Source organism: Neoarius graeffei, chromosome 18, assembly GCF_027579695.1.
Source record: "Neoarius graeffei isolate fNeoGra1 chromosome 18, fNeoGra1.pri, whole genome shotgun sequence".
NCBI classification, from domain to species: domain Eukaryota; kingdom Metazoa; phylum Chordata; class Actinopteri; order Siluriformes; family Ariidae; genus Neoarius; species Neoarius graeffei.
Window position 1 is genome coordinate 65,973,432 of NC_083586.1, and position 20,323 is coordinate 65,993,754.

At 42.3% G+C, this 20,323-nt stretch overlaps 1 protein-coding gene across 4 annotated transcripts in view; it reads right to left on the bottom strand.

The window, feature by feature from the left end:
* Nucleotides 1-2,912: 2,912 nt before the first annotated feature.
* LOC132866483 (adhesion G protein-coupled receptor E5) overlaps nucleotides 2,913-20,323 on the bottom strand; it is a 47,405-nt gene continuing 29,994 nt past the window's right edge. For 3 of the 4 annotated variants that reach the window (XM_060899283.1, XM_060899282.1, XM_060899280.1), the window contains 13 exons: nucleotides 12,793-12,924; nucleotides 12,657-12,694; nucleotides 12,437-12,541; nucleotides 9,928-10,081; nucleotides 9,698-9,814; nucleotides 9,414-9,610; nucleotides 9,112-9,288; nucleotides 8,825-9,019; nucleotides 8,523-8,740; nucleotides 8,182-8,340; nucleotides 7,883-8,054; nucleotides 5,144-5,239; nucleotides 2,913-4,995 (listed from right to left, as the gene is read on the bottom strand). In XM_060899283.1, coding sequence (XP_060755266.1) covers nucleotides 4,951-4,995; nucleotides 5,144-5,239; nucleotides 7,883-8,054; nucleotides 8,182-8,340; nucleotides 8,523-8,740; nucleotides 8,825-9,019; nucleotides 9,112-9,288; nucleotides 9,414-9,610; nucleotides 9,698-9,814; nucleotides 9,928-10,081; nucleotides 12,437-12,541; nucleotides 12,657-12,694; nucleotides 12,793-12,924 — 1,805 coding nt within the window. In that variant the 3' untranslated portion in view covers nucleotides 2,913-4,950. The remainder of the gene's footprint in view (nucleotides 4,996-5,143; nucleotides 5,240-7,882; nucleotides 8,055-8,181; nucleotides 8,341-8,522; nucleotides 8,741-8,824; nucleotides 9,020-9,111; nucleotides 9,289-9,413; nucleotides 9,611-9,697; nucleotides 9,815-9,927; nucleotides 10,082-12,436; nucleotides 12,542-12,656; nucleotides 12,695-12,792; nucleotides 12,925-20,323) is intronic. The other variant, XM_060899281.1, reaches the window with a different exon arrangement.

Genomic DNA, 20,323 nt, shown 5'->3' on the forward strand with positions numbered 1-20,323 from the left:
GTGCTGGAGAGGAGAGTCCGGTCGATAGTCAAACCTCGGATTCAGGAGAAACAATGTGGTTTTCATCCTGGTCATGGAACACTGGACCAGCTCTTTACCCTTGCAAGCGTACTGGAGGGTGCATGGGAGTTTGCCCAACCAGTCTACATGTGTTTTGTGGACCTGGAGAAGGCTTATGACTGTGTCCCTCGTGGTGCCCTGTGGGGGGTGCTTCAGGAGCATGGGGTTCAAGGCCCACTGCTGTGGGCCATTCAGACCCTGTATGACCAGAGCAGGAGTTATACATAAGTTCAACTTCTATAGTGCCTTTCTCACAACCAAGGTCACTTTACAATTACAAAAAAAAAAAGTCCACCAAAAGAGGGTCAGGATGTAATTCCAGTGGCATAGCTGCCCACAATCCCACCAAAAGGCACACAATGATATGTCCCATACCACCTGCACAGCCACCATGATGCCACTGGGCAACATCACTCGGAACACGGCACCATGGATCCACAAAGTGAGCACAGAAGCACTGCCATGCAGAGCGTGGAGCAACTCTGATGTTAAAAAGAGCAATGAGCTCACTGCAGTCCATAGGGAGGAGCACAGGCATCACCCACAGCAGACCAAGGCCCAAAGGGAACCAACACCCAAAACTGGGTCTGGAGCCACACCATAACCAGTGGACAAAACACTTAAATAAAGAACATTCAAACAAAGAACAAACATCAAATACAATCACAAAAAGAATAACAAAGGGAAAAAGAAAGAAAAATAAAAAGCTCCAGTGAGAAATGACAGCCAAAATGTGCACAGTGTACTCTCAACTGGAAATGGAAAACCAAAAAAGTGATGATTTACATGCAGCATAGTGTTAATAATTGTGGAAGGTCCTCAAAAGTATCATAAGACAAGTGGATTAATCACAGAAACAGTCCATCTCTCCCATTTTCTGTCTCCATGTTTCTATCTAAGCTCAATAACTCTGGACCCTCACTCCATCTGGTCTCAATCAGGTCCTATACTCACTGATGTTCCTGAACATTTTCACCCCTACTCCAGCATCTTGGGGTCAGAGCTTATGCTCTCAGGTTGACACTCTTGGATCGCTGAGGTGACTGACAGCACCAGCTGGACTTTAGGTGTGGCTGATGTGTCAGTGAAGTGGACTCAGACTATAACACACACTTATATATACACTTTCTCACAAACATTCATCAAGCCACTGCTGCTGTATATCCAAGAGCAACTGCACTAAGAAGCCAGGGGTTCTGTTCCAGAACAGAGTTTCAGTGATCATACAGGAAGAGGAAATCACAGGTGAAGACAAAGACATTAAAGATATTTCAAATAACACCAAAAATTCATTTGAATGCTAATTAAATGAAAAATATTCTACTTTAATGCTAAGAATACATACACCAAGGCAGCAGCTCTGAACGTTATATTTATGCTTGTATTGGTTATTAGCCTGTTTTTGACTGCTCCCTTGAACTGAATGAGTTTAAAGTTGGCTCGCGAGTAAGAAATTACACCACAACGCTGTCAAATTCTGGATTCTGATTGGCCAGAAGGTGTTGATTAATTCTCTCTAACAGCAGCTCTGACAGTAGTGCAGCTGCACATCACAGGTTTATATTAATGCACTTGTTATACTGTACTGTGTTATTGTTTCTATAGTAACAGCTCATTCACATGGGCATGTCCAGTGTATAAAAATGTGTGTAATTGTTGAAAGGTGACATTTTCAGTTTGGAGAAGTTTATTATGGCTACTGACTCATATAGAGGCTGTAGCCACTACATTATCGTGCTGTAAGAATGATGCACTGTGCATGCAAATACAGGCATTCCGATTAAAATGGCTGGTGAGTGTATACAATTCGGTTCATCATTCGAAATAAATGGACTAAAGAAATCACTTTCAGACATGTTTATGCTTATGACAGAGGGAAAGTGTGTTCCTATTTTAAAATCTACTCCACGTCGTCCCCCTTTCCTCACCTTCTTCGGCCAGTGGTCCCATGTGTGATGTCAATGTGACGCACTTTTGAATTGTTACAGGAAGTTGTTGAAAAGAGTATTGAGACCACTGAGCTCTAGCGCCGGGCCTTTTCCGGGAAATAAGAGTTTGGGTCATGGCGACAGCGTGTGAGTGTCAGCCTCAGTTCGGAGGTTTGAGTTTCCAAAACTGTAAGAGGGAAGAGTAGAATAATATAAAGTACAGACACTTGGTATATTTTACTTCTGTGATTTTTTAAAATTGTTCATTTTTGGATTATGCTTCATTTTTGTGGCTACTGCCTCATAGAGTAAATATATATGCTATAGTAGCCACATGGACCCATAGGGTATGGATTTTTACTGTATCTGGAAGGAGCTGTGTAACAGTAAGAGGTGAAGCTGTAACTAAGTTTTTTGACATCTTCAGGACAGAGGAGTTTGCACTTTGCATTTTCTTGGTAACGTGAAAAGCTGTGTTGTTTTGTCTTATTGAACTCAACAGAGGAAAAAATGAGAGGTGGTGAGGGAGTGACTGTAACTATAATTGGGTTTGAAAGGTGGATGTGATTCTTGAATACTATAAAAAATTTTAATTGTTGGAAATTGCTGTGGTGTAAGAGGATTAAAACACTGGAGATGTGCTGTTATAGAAACTAATCATCTTCAGGGTGGTAACAGTAACTAGAGACAGAAATCAAAACAAAAGTCAAAAATATCCTTGAGTAATGCTATTAATAAATGTTTATATGTCTTTGCCATGCTACTTCCCATGTTTTACTGCACCGACACACCCAAATTCGTCTGCTCAAGTGGTTGAATCACACAAACACACCCAAGAACAGCCACTTCATTTTCACAACTGCTATGACTTTAACCAACATGCATCAACCCTAATGAGAAAAACAAAAATGGAACAATGCAAAGTGCATGGAAGTGTGTTTTTTTTTATTAAAAGCTGGAGAAAGCATCAGTACCGAATCAGGGGCTTGTCTCACCCTGAGCTTATTTCAGAGTGCAACCTCAAGAGATTGATTTTTAACACAATAGTGCAACGGAGCAGGAAAACAAGTACAAAAATACCTGAAAATAAAAAAAAACAATCCCTTCAAAAGATATAAAAGCTTTTAAAATAAAAATAGGAAGTGAATTAATTACACATTCATAAGATGTGAAACTATAAACTAAGCTTAAGACATCAGAATAAAAGTGCTTTCTGATAAAAAAAAATCAGTTTTTGTGCATACAGCAGGGTCTAAACATCCAAGTCCATGATTAAGAACTGCTTTTATTTTTATCATTATTAAAAAGGAATGAATTTGATTTAGCTTCATATTAAAAAACAAGCAAAATCCTCATAGAGAACAAAAATGAAATATCCTGCTCACATGGTATTTGGTTCATTTATTTAATTCTAACATACAGTATGACACGATGAATGCACAGTGATGTTGACTCCAATTGGACCCCACTGCGCCTGTGATAGACACTATTTCTGAAAACTGAACCATCTGTGAAGATCTGAACTGGATTGTGATGATCAGGAATGGGCTCGCTTTTCAAATTTGCAAGCAAGACAATTTTAACTAGAAGGACGCCTGGTAGAGCACATACGTCCGTCAAGATACATGTTATCAATATCAAAATCAAAGCACTTCAACCAAGGACAATGCTAAAGCTGTCCACCAAATTTAATCCAAATCCGTTCACTACATTTTGAGTTACGTTAAGAACAAACAAACTAAAAAAATCCTGGATCCACAAACATATCTAGATTTGCATCAAAATCTAATCAATTGTTTGTTGGCCCATGGATCAGCTTTCCTCAAACTTTCATTAAAAAAATTTAGAAGATGCAAGTTTTATAATAAAAACATGACATATAAACTTTCCCAACAGTGTCGTCGTTATCAGTGCTGAACCCGATCCAGGCTTGAAGCGCACCATGTTTGGTTGACTTGGCTGGAATTGCAGCCAGTTCCTTTCTGCTATCTCACACATTATAGACAATTTAGAGTAGCTAGTTTACCTAACCTGCATGTCTTTGGACTGTGGGGGAAGCTGGAGGCCCCAGAAGAAACCTGTGCAGACACGGGGAGAACATGCAAACTCCACACAGAAAGGCCCCCATTGGCCACTGGGCTTGAACCCAGAACCTTCTTGCCGTGAGGTGACAGTGCTAACCACTACACCACCGTGCTGCCTCACAACAGTATATAGAGTAGAAAAGCACAGGCTCAAGTCCTCATCGTGCTTTTAGCTCTTAGCTAGCTAACAAATTATCTTTCAACATTGTTAAAACTTGGTCAATTTTGGAATATTTTTATTTTATTTTTTAAAAATAAATATATAAATGTATTGAAGCACTTCAAGCTTGACTCTGTTGGAGTTTTTGTTTGTCACTCTAACGTACCTTTTTTTTTTTTTACCACAGATGAGCATAAAGTGACTAGTATGAATATATCATCATATGACAGATGCGTTGGAATAATATTATATAAAAGGTTAATTCTGTCCATCGTGAGTGGCTCGGAAGTGATCATCCTGACACAACTTATGTTTGTCTTATTCGGCTGGACACAATGAGAGCTTTTTTTTCCTTTTTCTTTTTGTTCCCCTCAATTGGCCAAAATAGAAACCTAAAGAGTCTCTTTTTATTGCTTGCATGCAAAGCTAATGGCCACTGCAATTCGCTGAATGGAAGAATTAGCATAAACCCTTGTGGTTTTATTTCAATTAGCTGGATAGAAGATCTGAGCATTTCTACAGTCAGTTCCTACTGACTAGATGGAAGAAACAAACGTTTGTAGATCAGTTCCCGTTGGCTGAATAGATGAAGACGGTTGTTCTGTGTCTGTGCCCATTAGCCTGACTGAAGAGGTGCGTCGCTCTTATGACACTTTCGACTGTCAGTAAGTCCTCATGTTATAGAAAAGTCCAATGTAAGTTGAAATGGTGTCCAGCTTCATATCTGTGATTCTCCTGTGCTTGGAGCACTCCTGAGAGGCCGCTGAAAAGGTCAAAGTTCAAACGTCATTAATGTGGCCGTGTAGAAAATTGTAATATTGAATGAATATAAAGCAAAGTTGTACGGAAAATACCATGACTACTGATACTGCAAAGCCCAATAAACACTTTGCACACACAGTAGGTCATACCTGACTGTTACTGGACTGATTGGTGCTGAATTCAGAATATCTCTTCTTGTCTGATATGCACACATGGCTGCAAAGTTTCTTATATTCCTCTCTCACCTGACAGGAAAAACAGCAATGGTTACTGAGGTTGTGGTTAAAATTTGGGAAACTGAGGTTGAGGTTTACATTACTGAGGTCAAAATGAGTGTGACTAAGGTGGAGGTTGCAGTACTGAGGTTCAGGTAAGGCTTACTGACATCACAGTTCCTGAGGTTACTATTAGTGTTACCAAGGTGCAAGTTGGGGTTTCAGAGGTTCAGATGAGGCTGTTACTGAAGTTCAGGTTATTGACGATGAGATTAGTGTTACTAAGGTGGAGGCTAGAGTTACTGAGGATGAGGTAAGTGGCTATTGACCTTACATTTACTGTAGTTAAAGTTATTGAAGTTGAGATCTGGGTTACTGAGGTTGAGGTTAGTGTTACTGAGGATACAATCAGTGTTACTAAGGTGGAAGTTTGGGTTTCAAAAGTTCAGATGGGGGTTACTGAAGTTCAGGTTACTGAGGTTGAGGTTAGAGTTATTAAGGTTGAGGTTAGCATTATTGAGGTTACAACTGGTGTTACTATGGATGGAGATTATTTATTGATGTTCAGGTAAGGGTTACTGACATTAAGGTTACTGAGGTTCAGATAAGACTTACTGACATTAAGGTTACTGAGGTTCAGGTAAGGGTTACTGACATTAAGGTTACTGATGTTCAGGTAAGGGTTACTGACATTAAGGTTACTGAGGTTCAGGTAAGAGTTACTGACATTAAGGTTACTGAGGTTCAGGTAAGGGTTACTGACATTAAGGTTACTGATATTCAGGTAAGAGTTACTGACATTAAGGTTACTGAGGTTCAGGTAAGGGTTACTGACATTAAGGTTACTGATGTTCAGGTAAGGGTGACTGACATTAAGGTTACTGAGGTTCAGGTAAGGGTTACTGACATTAAGGTTACTGATGTTCAGGGAAGGGTGACTGACATTAAGGTTACTGATGTTCAGGGAAGGGTGACTGACATTAAGGTTACTGAGGTTCAGGTAAGAGTTACTGACATTAAGGTTACTGAGGTTCAGGTAAGGGTTACTGACATTAAGGTTACTGAGGTTCAGGTAAGGGTTACTGACATTAAGGTTACTGAGGTTCAGGGAAGGGTGACTGACATTAAGGTTACTGAGGTTCAGGGAAGGGTGACTGACATTAAGGTTACTGAGGTTCAGGGAAGGGTGACTGACATTAAGGTTACTGATGTTCAGGGAAGGGTGACTGACATTAAGGTTACTGATGTTCAGGGAAGGGTGACTGACATTAAGGTTACTGATGTTCAGGGAAGGGTGACTGACATTAAGGTTACTGATGTTCAGGGAAGGGTGACTGACATTAAGGTTACTGATGTTCAGGGAAGGGTTACTGACATTAAGGTTACTGAGGTTCAGGTAAGGGTTACTGACATTAAGGTTACTGAGGTTCAGGTAAGGGTTACTGACATTAAGGTTACTGAGGTTCAGGGAAGGGTGACTGACATTAAGGTTACTGAGGTTCAGGTAAGGGTTACTGACATTAAGGTTACTGAGGTTCAGGTAAGGGTTACTGACATTAAGGTTACTGATGTTCAGGTAAGGGTGACTGACATTAAGGTTACTGAGGTTCAGGTAAGGGTTACTGACATTAAGGTTACTGATGTTCAGGTAAGGGTTACTGACATTAAGGTTACTGATGTTCAGGGAAGGGTTACTGACATTAAGGTTACTGAGGTTCAGGTAAGAGTTACTGACATTAAGGTTACTGAGGTTCAGGGAAGGGTGACTGACATTAAGGTTACTGAGGTTCAGGTAAGGGTTACTGACATTAAGGTTACTGAGGTTCAGGGAAGGGTGACTGACATTAAGGTTACTGAGGTTCAGGTAAGAGTTACTGACATTAAGGTTACTGAGGTTCAGGGAAGGGTGACTGACATTAAGGTTACTGAGGTTCAGGTAAGGGTTACTGACATTAAGGTTACTGAGGTTCAGGGAAGGGTGACTGACATTAAGGTTACTGAGGTTCAGGTAAGGGTTACTGACATTAAGGTTACTGAGGTTCAGGTAAGGGTTACTGACATTAAGGTTACTGATGTTCAGGTAAGAGTTACTGACATTAAGGTTACTGAGGTTCAGGGAAGGGTGACTGACATTAAGGTTACTGAGGTTCAGGTAAGGGTTACTGACATTAAGGTTACTGAGGTTCAGGGAAGGGTTACTGACATTAAGGTTACTGAGGTTCAGGGAAGGGTTACTGACATTAAGGTTACTGAGGTTCAGGGAAGGGTTACTGACATTAAGGTTACTGAGGTTGAGGCTAGAGTTACTAAGGTGTAATTTATAGTTACAGAGGATGAGGTAGATGGTTACTGACATTGAATTTATTGAAGTTATTTTTACTGAGGTTGTCATTTGTGCTACTGAGGTGGAAGTTAGGGTTTCAGAGGTTCAGATGAGAATTACTGATGTTAAGGTGAATGAGGTTGAGGTAAGGATTACTCACATTAAGGTTCCTGAAGATGAGTTAGAGAGTTACTGAGGTTGAGGTATGGGTTACTGAGATTAAGGTTCCTGAGGTTAGAGTTACTGAGGTGGAGGTTACAGTTAGGGTTACTAAAGTTAAGTTTAAAGTTATTATGAAGTGTAGGTGTAACATTATTTATCTCCAGTAAAATCGTAATGCTGTGCCTCACCGATTTGCTCATGAGGCAGTGCAAGATGAAGATGAGCGCCCCCTGCAGGCTGTTAAAAAGAGTGAAGAGGTATGCCATTACCAGTGTCCCCTCCTCCTGAAAGAGGAAACAACCAAAAATCCACATCCCCCCCAACACACACAGCTGAGCTACAGCCGTCAGGAGGAAACCCCTACGAAGGAAAAACACAGAGAGGGGAGTGAGAGAAAGAACCATAACTATGATATTAATCTACTATATCACCTCTACAATTTGGTAAACACACACACACACACACACACACACACACACACACACACCTGAGTCTTTTTAGTTTGGAGAGGTCTGGGTTGAGGCTGGAGAATTTTTTGGCCAGTTTCCAGATGGTTATAATGAAGAAGAAACTGTTGAGGAGGAGGATGATGCAGACTGGTGCAAAGAAACTCCAGATGAAATCTTGGTCAGGAGAAAGCCAGCAGCTACACACACACACACACACACACACACACACACACACACACACACACAGAAATTAAAGAAATCAAAACAAACCGTTTTGTTTGTTTTCCTTCTCATATTGTAAACTTCACTGTCTTAACCACAGGTGGACCATGTTCCCCATCACTGGCATAAATGCTTGCTCTGTCTCACACACACTCACTGGCGGTCGGTGCCGTAGCCGGACGGAAAGGTGATGGCAGAGATGATGACGATGGCGAGAGGAATGCCGTATCCCACAGCATACAGGTAGAGCGGGTGGAGCGTGGTGTGGAAAACCAACACCAGCATGCGGTAGAGCTGCACCCCCTCCAGCAGCATGAAGCAGAACGCAGCGAGGTAGAAGAAGTGGAGGAGCGCTGCGACTGAAGCACAACCGGCCTTCAGAAGAGAAACAGAAACAATCTTTAAAACCTTCTCTGAAGGGTTAGCTCCAGGCTGTTTCCCTCACACTTGGACACAAACCTTGTTCTGTGTTTTGGAGATGAAGAAGAGAAAGATGATGTTGGCGATGAAGAGGCAAACACACAGGTGGAGGTGTATCGTTGTGCGAGTTCCCTGGATGGAGCGACAGAACCAGAACGTCAGGATACAAACGAATAAACAGATGATGGAGATGGTGAGACCGACCCGCGTGATCCACACCAACTCAAACGTGTCCTAGAGAGAGAGAGAGAGAGAGAGATTAATTAGTGTCTTTATCACAATGTGCTCGTTTCTTCTGGACCCTACCCACTAAACTCTGTCCCTACCTTTATGGGATAGAGGGCCATGAGAACAGCGAAGCTGCTCAGGTGACTCCAGGTACACACGGCGTGGGTGGAGTTAAACACGGCCTTCACACATCCCTGCCCTGACCACACCCCTTCACCCTGGGCCTTATCCCAATACACACAGCTGTAGTTCAGGCCCTTGGACACCTTTCTCTCCTACAGGAAAAGGGAATAATCAGAGAAAACGAGTCTCTGAGTGAGGAAAGGTAATTAACGTTCTCTCTCACAAATTATTTCTTTAACGGAACATATTGTGTAAAGGTGCGTTTTCTTTTATTTACATTCTTGTGTCTGAAGGTGAGTGTGACAGGCTCGGGCAGGGAGTGTGTTTCCGTGTTACTGACGAGTGCCGTCACCACTTCCGAGTTGAGCAGGAAGGTGGTGTTTCTGTGTGATGATTCTGTGTCTGTGTTCACTGGAGACGACACGCTGGTGGAGTTCAGAGTTTTATAACTGACTAACGCCACAAATGCAAAACCTGAATGAAAAAAAAGACAGATTAATATTACAAAGAAGAGAGAGACAGTGTGTGTGTGTGTGTGTGTGTGTGTGTGTGTGTGTATACCAGGGTAATTGGATCCCACTGCTGTTTCCCAGCTCATGTTAAGCTGCACATTGTCTGTGTCCAGTGTGACAGGTCCAGTGGGCGGAGTCAGATCCTTCCTGACTGTAAGCCACGCCTCTGAAATTCAGCAACAGCACTTTTTACACTCCTATGAAGTGAATCATTTCTGGCTGGAGAAATCAGTGAGTTCATGGTAGAAACCAGACTCTGAGAAGTGTGTGTGTGTGTACCAGTGTCCTCGTTGTCCATCCTGGTTGTGTGTTTGTTGAGCTGAGGTGCGATGAGCCTCATTGTGTTCTCCACTGCTCCGAAAAACACACTCAGAGTCGAGCTGGAGTTCAGGTTCCCACCTGATAACACACCACCTGTCACATTCAGCAGGTTCTGAGGAAACACACATGGACCAGGATTATGCTGATGATGTTTGGTGTGTGTGTGTGTGTGTACATTCTCATTCATTATCTGTAGCCGCTTTATCCTGTTCTACAGGGTCGCAGGCGAGCTGGATCCTATCCCAGCTGACTACGGGCGAAAGGCGGGGTACACCCTGGACAAGTCGCCAGGTCATCACAGGGCCGACACACAGACACAGACAACCATTCACACTCACATTCACACCTACGCTCAATTTAGAGTCACCAGTTAGCCTAACCTGCATGTCTTTGGACTGTGGGGGAAACCGGAGCACCCGGAGGAAACCCACGCGGACACAGGGAGAACATGCAAACTCCGCACAGAAAGGCCCTCGCCGGCCACGGGGCTCGAACCCGGACCTTCTTGCTGTGAGGCGACAGCGCTAACCACTACACCACCGTGCCGCCCCTGTGTGTGTACAATTTTCGACTATTTGTTAATCTCATATATGAGTTTGGTTTTCTGATGACATCACACATGGGTTTGGACTGATATCTAATGGCATCATTTGCAGTTTTGGACCCTGTGATGATGCCATATCAGGTGGGTTTGGACCTTCTAGAGAAGAGGCTTTATTTCTCACATATACATTTGAGCACAGTGAAATTCTTTCTCTGTATTTAACCCATCTGAAAGTAGTGCCCTGTTCCCAGGGCAGCCCAGGGAACAGTTGGGGGATTAGGTGTCTTGGTCAAGGGCACTTCAGCTATGTGCCAGTTTGATTCCCTGGACCAGCAGGACTGGCTGAAGTGCCCTTGAGCAAGGCACCTAACCCCCGACTGCTCCCCAGGCTGTTCTGTGTATGCTGTACATTACTCTGGATAAGAGCGTCTGCTAAATGCCATTAACGTAACGTACATTTACCCCCACCCACACATTTTCCTGCTGGGCCAGGGAAGGAATCGAGCTGGTGTCCTAAACCTGCTTCTCTAACCTTTATGCCATGGCTGGCTGCCCATTTCTAAAGATGAGGCTGGACTACCAGATGATCTGACTTACAGGTTAAAGACCTCTAATGGTGTCAAAAAAAAAGTATGAAGTAAGGCCCTTTTGTAGATCTCTACAAACAATTGGATTTTACACCACTGTGTGCCACCTGCTTGCCTGCCTGCTATCTACCTCTCTCCATCCTGTCCTTGCCTGCCTGACTACCTGCCCTCTTCCTGCTGGCCTTCTTTCTGCCATCACTGGACAGAAGTATGAGTAACAGCTGGACACAGTGTTTGAGATAAGCGTGTAACAACTAAACATCATCTGTTTTTTTACTTTGACTATTACAGTTTGAACCTTCTAATGATGTCAGAAATTAGGTTGGGCCATGAGATAATGTGACTTGTGAGTTTGGGATGTCTGGTAACACCACAGCTGGATTTGGATCTTCCCCACATGTGTAAGTAAATTTCTGTAACTAAAAATGTGATGTTACATGTAGAGGACTGTGAGCTGACCTAGTCGTTGGCGTGTCCACCTCTCGACCAGGAGATCGCGAGTTCTACTCACTGTCGGGTCATACCAAAGGCCATCATAAAAATGGTACCTAAAAAATTGTACCATGCTGCAATACGGATGCAAGTGGGGAGTCAAACTCTCATGGTTACCAGAGGACCCACCCCCCACTGTACCCCTATCTGTACAGTAGGTGAGAGGCTGAGGGCTATAGAAGCGGAGATCAGCACTGCCCATCCATCCATCCATCCATCCATCCATCCATTATCCATAACCACTTAGCCTCTACAGGGTCGCGGGCAAGCTGGAGCCTGTCCCAGCTGACTATGGGTGAGAGGTGGGGTTCACCCTGGACAAGTTGCCAGGTCATCACAGGGCTGACACATAGACACAGACAACCATTCACACTCACATTCACACCTACAGTCAATTTAGAGTCACCAGTTAACCTAACCTGCATGTCTTTGGACTGTGGGGGAAACCGGAGCACCCGGAGGAAACCCACGCGGACAACATGCAAACTCCACACAGAAAGGCCCCCATCGGCCACTGGGCTTGAACCCAGAACCTTCTTGCTGTGAGGCGACAGTGATAACCACTACACAACCATGGCACCACCCAATGTGTCTTAAGGGCCTGGTTAGTACTGGGACAGGAGACTGTCTGGAAAGGCCAGGTCCTGGCATGGGAAGGACTTGGACGCATAAACGGAACACTCTATTGGCAGATAACTTCTAAACAGATAGGTTTGGACCCTGTAATACTCTCATATACAGTTTGTCATTTACTGATGCCTTTGTACCTTCTAAGGATGGGTCCTCTACAGAAATCATATCCACATCATTTGGTGTGTGTGTGTGTGTGTGTGTGTGTGTGTACCTCCAGTAATGTTTCTCCTGTGCGTTGTTCCCTCGATGAGCCACTTAATGACTCACAACTTGTCATGAACAGATCCAACAAATCCCCCATCACTGCAACATCCTGCTGATGGAAAACAGATGACAAATTAAAGAGTTTTATCATTTTTATCATTTTTCTTACTTATTATTGATTGATTGGTTGTGAAATTAGTAGACAGGTTTATTCTGTGTACGTTTACCTTTTGAGATGTGCTGTTGATTCTGTTACATTTCAACTCTACACACACAATAACCCAGTATTAGATGATTTTACTAAAGGAAATGAGTTTGGTACAGTTTTGAATGTTTCATCATGAATTATACACTCTCTCTCACCTGTGCATTTAGTTTGATTGTTTCCATAGTTACTGTAACCAGGGTTACACTGGCAAGAGTAACTGCCTTCACTATTGGAACAAATGCCATCTTCACCACACACATGTTCTTCCCCATCGCATTCATCAATGTCTAAGACAAAACAATCTATGTGAGATCATGCTGCTGCATTTCTGTGAGCAGTAAAAAAGAGCCTGAGGGGTGTGTGTGTGTGTGTGTGTGTGTTGCATTTTTATGGTAGTGATCTTGTGGTCTTGATATCTGAAGACAACAAAATCTTATGGTCTGGGTCTCAGTCTGTGGAGTCTTGTTCTAGGTCTTGGAGTCTTGTTCTTGGAGTGTGTTTAGTGTTCAGAGTGTGTCTCTTTGTGACTCTATGGATCTCAGGTGGTCAGAGTCTTGCTCTGGGGGTTAGTTCTCAGTGGCTTGGATTTGGTCTTGGTGCTCTTTGCTTGCTAAGGATCTTGGTCTGGGACTGGGTTTCATTCTCAGAATGTGGCTCTCAATCTGGATCTGAGGGGTCAAAGTCTTGGCCTGGGGTTAATTTATTGTCTTCATCTTGGTCTCAGCCTCAGCATTCACAGCCTGGGTCTTGGTTGTAAGGATACTGGTATGTGCGAGTCTTGGTCTACATCATAATCATTAGTACACAGATAATTGTTCAAGGTCTTCAACTACATCTGGTGTTCCAAGTCTGTCAGGGATGGTGTCTGGATATGACTGCTCATATCCTGGATCTCGGTCTTTGGCCTTTGTCTGGGTTTATTAATCATCTCAGTACATCTGAGTCTCAATCTGGGACTCAGTCCTCAGTGTCTTGATAGGGGTCTGAATTTCAGAATTTAGTCTTTTAAAATGTGTTGCATAATGGTCTGTGTATTTGGACTCAGCACCTTGATCTGAATCACAGAAGTAATGTGGGTCTAGATTCCAGTTCTTAACCTCTTAGTCTACACAGATCCTTGGATCAGGAAAGCATCTCAGTGTTCAGAGTTCTGAGTCTCAATGCTGAGAGTTAAAGTCTGGAAATGGTCTCATTGCTCTTGATCTTGTTCTAGGACTCCATCCATCCATCATCTGTAGCCGCTTATCCTGTTCTACAGGGTCGCAGGCAAGCTGGAGCCTATCCCAGCTGACTATGGGTGAAAGGCGGGGTTCACCCTGGACAAGTCGCCAGGTCATCACAGGGCTGACACATAGACACAGACAACCATTCACACTCACATTCACACCTACGGTCAATTTAGAGTCACCAGTTAACCTAACCTGCATGTCTTTGGACTGTGGGGGAAACTGGAGCACCCGGAGGAAACCCACATGGACATGGGGAGAACATGCAAACTCCACACAGAAAGGCTCCTGTCAGCTGCTGGGCTCGAACCCAGAACCTTCTTGCTGTGAGGCAACAGTGCTAACCACTACACCACCATGCCACCCCTTGTTCTAGGACTCAGTGCTAAAATTTATGGTCTGGGATATAGTGCTCAGTGTCTTGGTCCAGGGATCTCATGTTCAGGGTATTGTCCATTTTCTGGTTTTATAGAGTCTTGGTTCAGGTTTCAGTATCTCAGTCTCAGTCTTGAGCGGGCTGAGAGGCTGTGTGGGAGCGAGGCTGCGTGAGAGTGGGCTGAGAGGCTGCATGAGAGCGGGCTGAGAGCGGGCTGAGAGGCTGCGCGAGAGCGGGCTGAGAGGCTGCGCGAGAGCGGGCTGAGAGGCTGCGCGAGAGCGGGCTGAGAGGCTGCGCGAGAGCGGGCTGAGAGGCTGCGCGGGGGACGGGGCTGAGAGGCTGTGTGAGAGCAGGCTGAGAGTGGGCTGAGAGGTTGCAACATCGACTTTCTGCACCTCAACCCTGAAGCTGTTATAGCTATAACTCTTCAACAGAAGGTCCCAGGAAGAAAAAACGGTGAGTCCGTTCCAATTTAGTCAATACAAGTATACTTTCCATTTTCAATCATGCCCACTCGCGGCCAGAAAAGTCAAGCGGAAGACGAGTTTGTGTCAGTGGGGGTAATGAGAGAAATGATGGAACAGAACAAAGCGTTCTATGAGGATCTCTTAAAAAGACAAGAAGCGATTTTTCAATCCTTTACCCAGATGTTAATGGATTCAGCTAACAAGCGCATTGATTCCCTTGTGAGAGAAGTTCAGGAAGTTAAGTCATCACTACAGTACTCGCAAGCAGAAGTCGACATTCTTAAAACTTTACTGAAAGAAGCTCAAACAGAAGTCAACGCACTGAAGGCCACCATAGAGTCAGTTAAGCCCATGTTTACATGAGACCGTATCAGCGGATCATCAGATTAACGTTTTTAAAACGATTAGTGTGCACACAGCAACACCAATACATGATTTGCGTGCACACAGCAACACCAATACACGGATACGCTCGGCTCCGCAGGCATCCTGCGCTCCAAATCACTCCGCCCTGAACAGCGAGTGCCCTCTGGAGGGTGCGCACTCCGGCCCTGCGCAGCTCACAGAGCGCGCGAGTGAAGTGAACAAGCAGTGATTCGGGACTGAGCCGCTGTGTGTGTGATCCCAGCGCATATCACTTATTACTTGCAAGTGGAAGGATGGCAAGCCTAAAGACAATCATAACTACACAATGGGCAGTATTTGCATCAGTATTTGCAGTATTTTCATACTTTTATACTCTTTAATGAAAGGTGATACAAGGCGGAAGTCCGCGCCGTTTTTCAGCAGTCGCGTCACATGACCAACGCCAGCGAATCAGGAAGGTGGATGTCACAGTGACGTTGTCCAATGACGACGCCAGCTAGAGCTCAGCACAGCATATCCGCGTATCTCAATGTTTACACAGCACCGGAGCTGACACGATCTGGATTGAATACGTGGACCCTGGCGGATTCCTGTTTCCCGGCATTTCCAGGCGGTTTAATGTAAACGGACAGTGCATCCGCGAAGAAAACGAGACAGATACGGTCTAATGTAAACTTGGCCTCTGTGTATCAGGTCTCAAGACACGCCAGAGATTGCTAAGAAAATGGATTATTTAGAAAACCAGAGTCGAAGGAACAACATCGTCATTGATGGAGTGGAAGGCGACAACGGCAAGAAAACATGGGCAGAGTCAGAAGGAAAGGTGCGAAACATCCTGTCCAAAAACCTGCAGTTAAACCCTAAGACTATTGAAATTGAACTAGTACATCGTAACGGCCCCTTCATAAGGGATTCTCCTTGACCAAGGCAGATAGTTGTCAAACTGTTGCGTTTTAAGGACAAGCAGTTCATCCTGAGTAAAGCCAGATCTCATCTGAAGAAGACTACCATCTTCATCAACGAGGATTTCACAGAACAAGTCAGGAAACGACGAGCTGAACTGGTACCCGAGATGAAGGCGGCAAGACAACGTGGTGACTATGCGGTGATTAATTATGATAAACTCGTAATCAGAAAGAAAAATGACATCCAATAAAAATATATTTCTGATACTCTTACTTAGCATTTTTTGTGTAATGATGTATATAATTTAACTATGGCTATGTTAAATACATCTCTACAAACAGGAAGACAAGGAACCCAAACTACATGTTCAAACACATTTGAAGATGTTAACCTGATGTTCAAATCCTTTTTCGTTACACAATGAAAGCGAAAATGAATCAAAATACACAAATGATTGGGACCCCGACGTAAACTTTTTCAGAAATTCTATGAACAATTTATGCCAGTATTATTCTGAAAATTCATTTAAGAATTTGTGCAAAAAACTGTCTTACGCCATTTCAACTTTTTCAATGTTACATATTAATATTAGGAGCCTTCCACAGAATTATGATAACTTCACTCACTACTTATCAACGCTTCAGCATGATTTTTCGGTCATTGGCCTAACTGAAACCTGGCTTAATGATTCTACATCACGTTTTTATGACATACCGAACTATGCTTCATTACACTGTTGCAGATTAAAAAGAATAGGTGGAGGAGTCTCTATCTTAATACATCAGAGCCTTGAGTTCATTGAACGAAAGGACCTCGTCATTCAATCTGAGGAAGATATGATTGAATCTCTCTTTATAGAAATACAGTTAGGTCCATAAATATTTGGACAGAGACAACATTTTTCTAATTTTGGTTCTGTACATTACCACAATGAATTTTGAACAAAACAATTCAGATGCAGTTGAAGTTCAGACTTTCAGCTTTAATTCAGTGGGTTGAACAAAATGATTGCATAAAAATGTGAGGAACTAAAGCATTTTTTAAACACAATCCCTTCATTTCAGGGGCTCAAAAGTAATTGGACAAATTAAATAAATGTAAATAAAATGTTCATTTCTAATACTTGGTTGAAAACCCTTTGTTGGCAATGACTGCCTGAAGTCTTGAACTCATGGACATCACCAAACGCTGTGTTTCCTCCTTTTTAATGCTCTGCCAGGCCTTTACTGCAGCGGTTTTCAGTTGCTGTCTGTTTGTGGGCCTTTCTGTCTGAAGTTTAGTCTTTAACAAGTGAAATGCTGCTCAATTGGGTTGAGATCAGGTGACTGACTTGGCCATTCAAGAATATTCCACTTCTTTGCTTTAATAAACTCCTGGGTTGCTTTGGCTTTATGTTTTGGGTCATTGTCCATCTGTATTATGAAACACTGACCAATCAGTTTGGCTGGATTTGAGCACACAGTATGTCTCTGAATACCTCAGAATTCATCCGGCTGCTTCTGTCCTGTGTCACATCATCAATAAACACTAGTGACCCAGTGCCACTGGCAGCCATGCATGCCCAAGCCATCACACTGCCTCCGCCGTGTTTTACAGATGATGTGGTATGCTTTGGATCATGAGCTGTACCATGCCTTCACCATACTTTTTTCTTTCCATCACTCTGGTAGAGGTTGATCTTGGTTTCATCTGTCCAAAGAATGTTCTTCCAGAACTGTGCTGGCTTTTTTAGATGTTTTTTAGCAAAGTCCAATCTAGCCTTTTTATTCTTGAGGCTTATGAGTGGCTTGCACCGTGCAGTGAACCCTCTGTATTTATTTTCATGCAGTCTTCTCTTTATGGTAGATTTGGATATTGATACGCCTACCTCCTGGAGAGTGTTGTTCACTTGGTTGGCTGTTGTGAAGGGGTTTCTCTTCACCATGGAAATTATTCTGCGATCATCCACTACTGTTGTCTTCTGTGGGCATCCAGGTCTTTTTGCATTGATGAGTTCACCAGTGCTTTCTTTCTTTCTCAGGATGTACCAAACTGTAGATTTTGCCACTCCTAATATTGTAGCAATTTCTCGGATGGTTTTTTTTTCTGTTTTCACAATGTAAGGATGGCTTGTTTCACCTGCATGGAGAGCTCCTTTGACCGCATGTTTTCTTCACAGCAAAATCTTCCAAATGCAAGCACCACACCTCAAATCAACTCCAGGCCTTTTATCTGCTTAATTGAGAATGACATAACGAAGGAATTGCCCACACCTGCCCATTAAATAGCCTTTGAGTCAATTGTCCAATTACTTTTGGTCCCTTTAAAAACAGGGTGGCACATGTTAAGGAGCTGAAACTCCTAAACCCTTCATCCAGTGTTAATGTGGATATCCTCAAATGAAAGCTGAAAGTCTGGACTTTATGTCCATGTCCATTATATAACTATAACTTGAATATGTTTCAGTAAACAGGTAAAAAAAAAAAAAAATTCTGTCAGTGTCCAAATATATATGGACCTAACTGTACATCCATCCTCCTCTGCAATGGGAAAAGGTCTTATATTAGGTTGCATATACCGACCACCCAATACTGATATCAAGAACTTTATAAGTAATTTTACGACAACTCTAGATGCAATTAATAAAGAAGGTAAAAACTGTTATATGCTTGATGATTTTAATATAGATCTCTTAAAACATGAAAGCCACTCATTAACTGCAGACTTTCTGAACACTGTATTCGTGCACATTTTACCCTACAATAACTAAGCCGTCTAGAATAACAAATAGATCGGCTTCACTGATAGACAACATCATGACAAATTCTATGATTAATTCTCACTCATCAGGTCTTCTTGTTACAGACATATCAGATCACCTACCTGTATTTTATATCACTAAACTCAGTAGAGGAAATGGAACAGCAAAATGTCAACAACGCAGTTACCGAAGTTTCAATCAAGGCAATATCGATACATTTAAAGCTGTCTTATCAAAAGAAAGCTGGGAATCCGTGTATTATAACACTGAGCCAAATTCTTCTTACTGCAATTTTCTTCAGATTTTTAATTCTCATTTTGAAAAATGCTTCCCTCTGAAAACTATTTCAACAAAAAGGAACTCGGAGAGCAATATTAAAGCTTGGTTTACAAAAGGATTACACAAGTCTTCTAATATGAAAAATAAGCTCTACAGGAAGTATTTAAAGAACCCTACAACATTACAAAAATACAAAATATATAGAAATAAATTTAATTGTTTGATTCGTATGTCTAAGAGGCAATACTATCAGGATAGGTTTGTAACAGCATCGACTAATATACGTAATACTTGGAAACTCATAAATGAACTTCTCAATAGAAAAAGGGCAGCTTCTACTCTTCCTTTAAAGTTTTTTGACGGGGAAGGTGAAGTGTTGAATCAACAAGATATAGTCAATAAATTTAATGATTTTTTTTGTGAATATTGGCCCTTCTTTGGCAAAAAAAATAGATAAGACTAACCGTTCTCCATTATCATACCTATCGAATGATTATTTACCCATCAGGTTTTTCAAAGCGCCCAGCACAATGGAAATTCATGAGATAATTATCAATCTAAAAATTGTAGCACCTGGTAAGGATGAAATCAAAGCTTCATTATTAAAACAGATCGTTTCAGAAATTCTAGAACCCATTACACGTGTCTTCAAAACATCCCTTGAAACTGGAAAAGTGCATTCTGAGTTAAAAGTAGCCAAGGTAACTCCACTCTACAAATCTGGAGACCCCTGTGTGTTCACCAATTATCGACCCATATCAATCTTACCGGCATTTTCTAAAATTTTAGAAAAAGTAGTGTACAAAAGAATTTTGAAGCACCTAGAAATTAATAACATTCTATATTTACATCAATATGGATTTCGGAAAAATTATTCAACATATATGGCCCTTTTACAGCTCGTAGATAAAATTACTTCAGCCCTGGAAAATAACGAATTTACCATCGGAATTTTTCTCGACTTATCTAAAGCTTTTGACACTGTAGATCACAATATACTACTCAATAAACTAAACTCCTATGGTTTTAAAGGTTTTGCCTTCCAATGGTTAAAAGATTACTGTATCTGTCAGATAGAAAGCAATATGTTTTTAGTAATAGTTTTGTCTCATCCCATAAAACTGTAACATGTGGAGTCCCTCAAGGATCCATACTTGGTCCTCTTTTGTTCTTGATTTATGTGAATGACCTCGCCTTGGTATCAGACAAACTCTTTACATTACTATTTGCAGACGATACTAATCTATTCATGTCTCATAAAAATTTTGATACACTTATAATAACGATAAATGTTGAACTAGGCAAGCTAAATCACTGGTTCAAGGC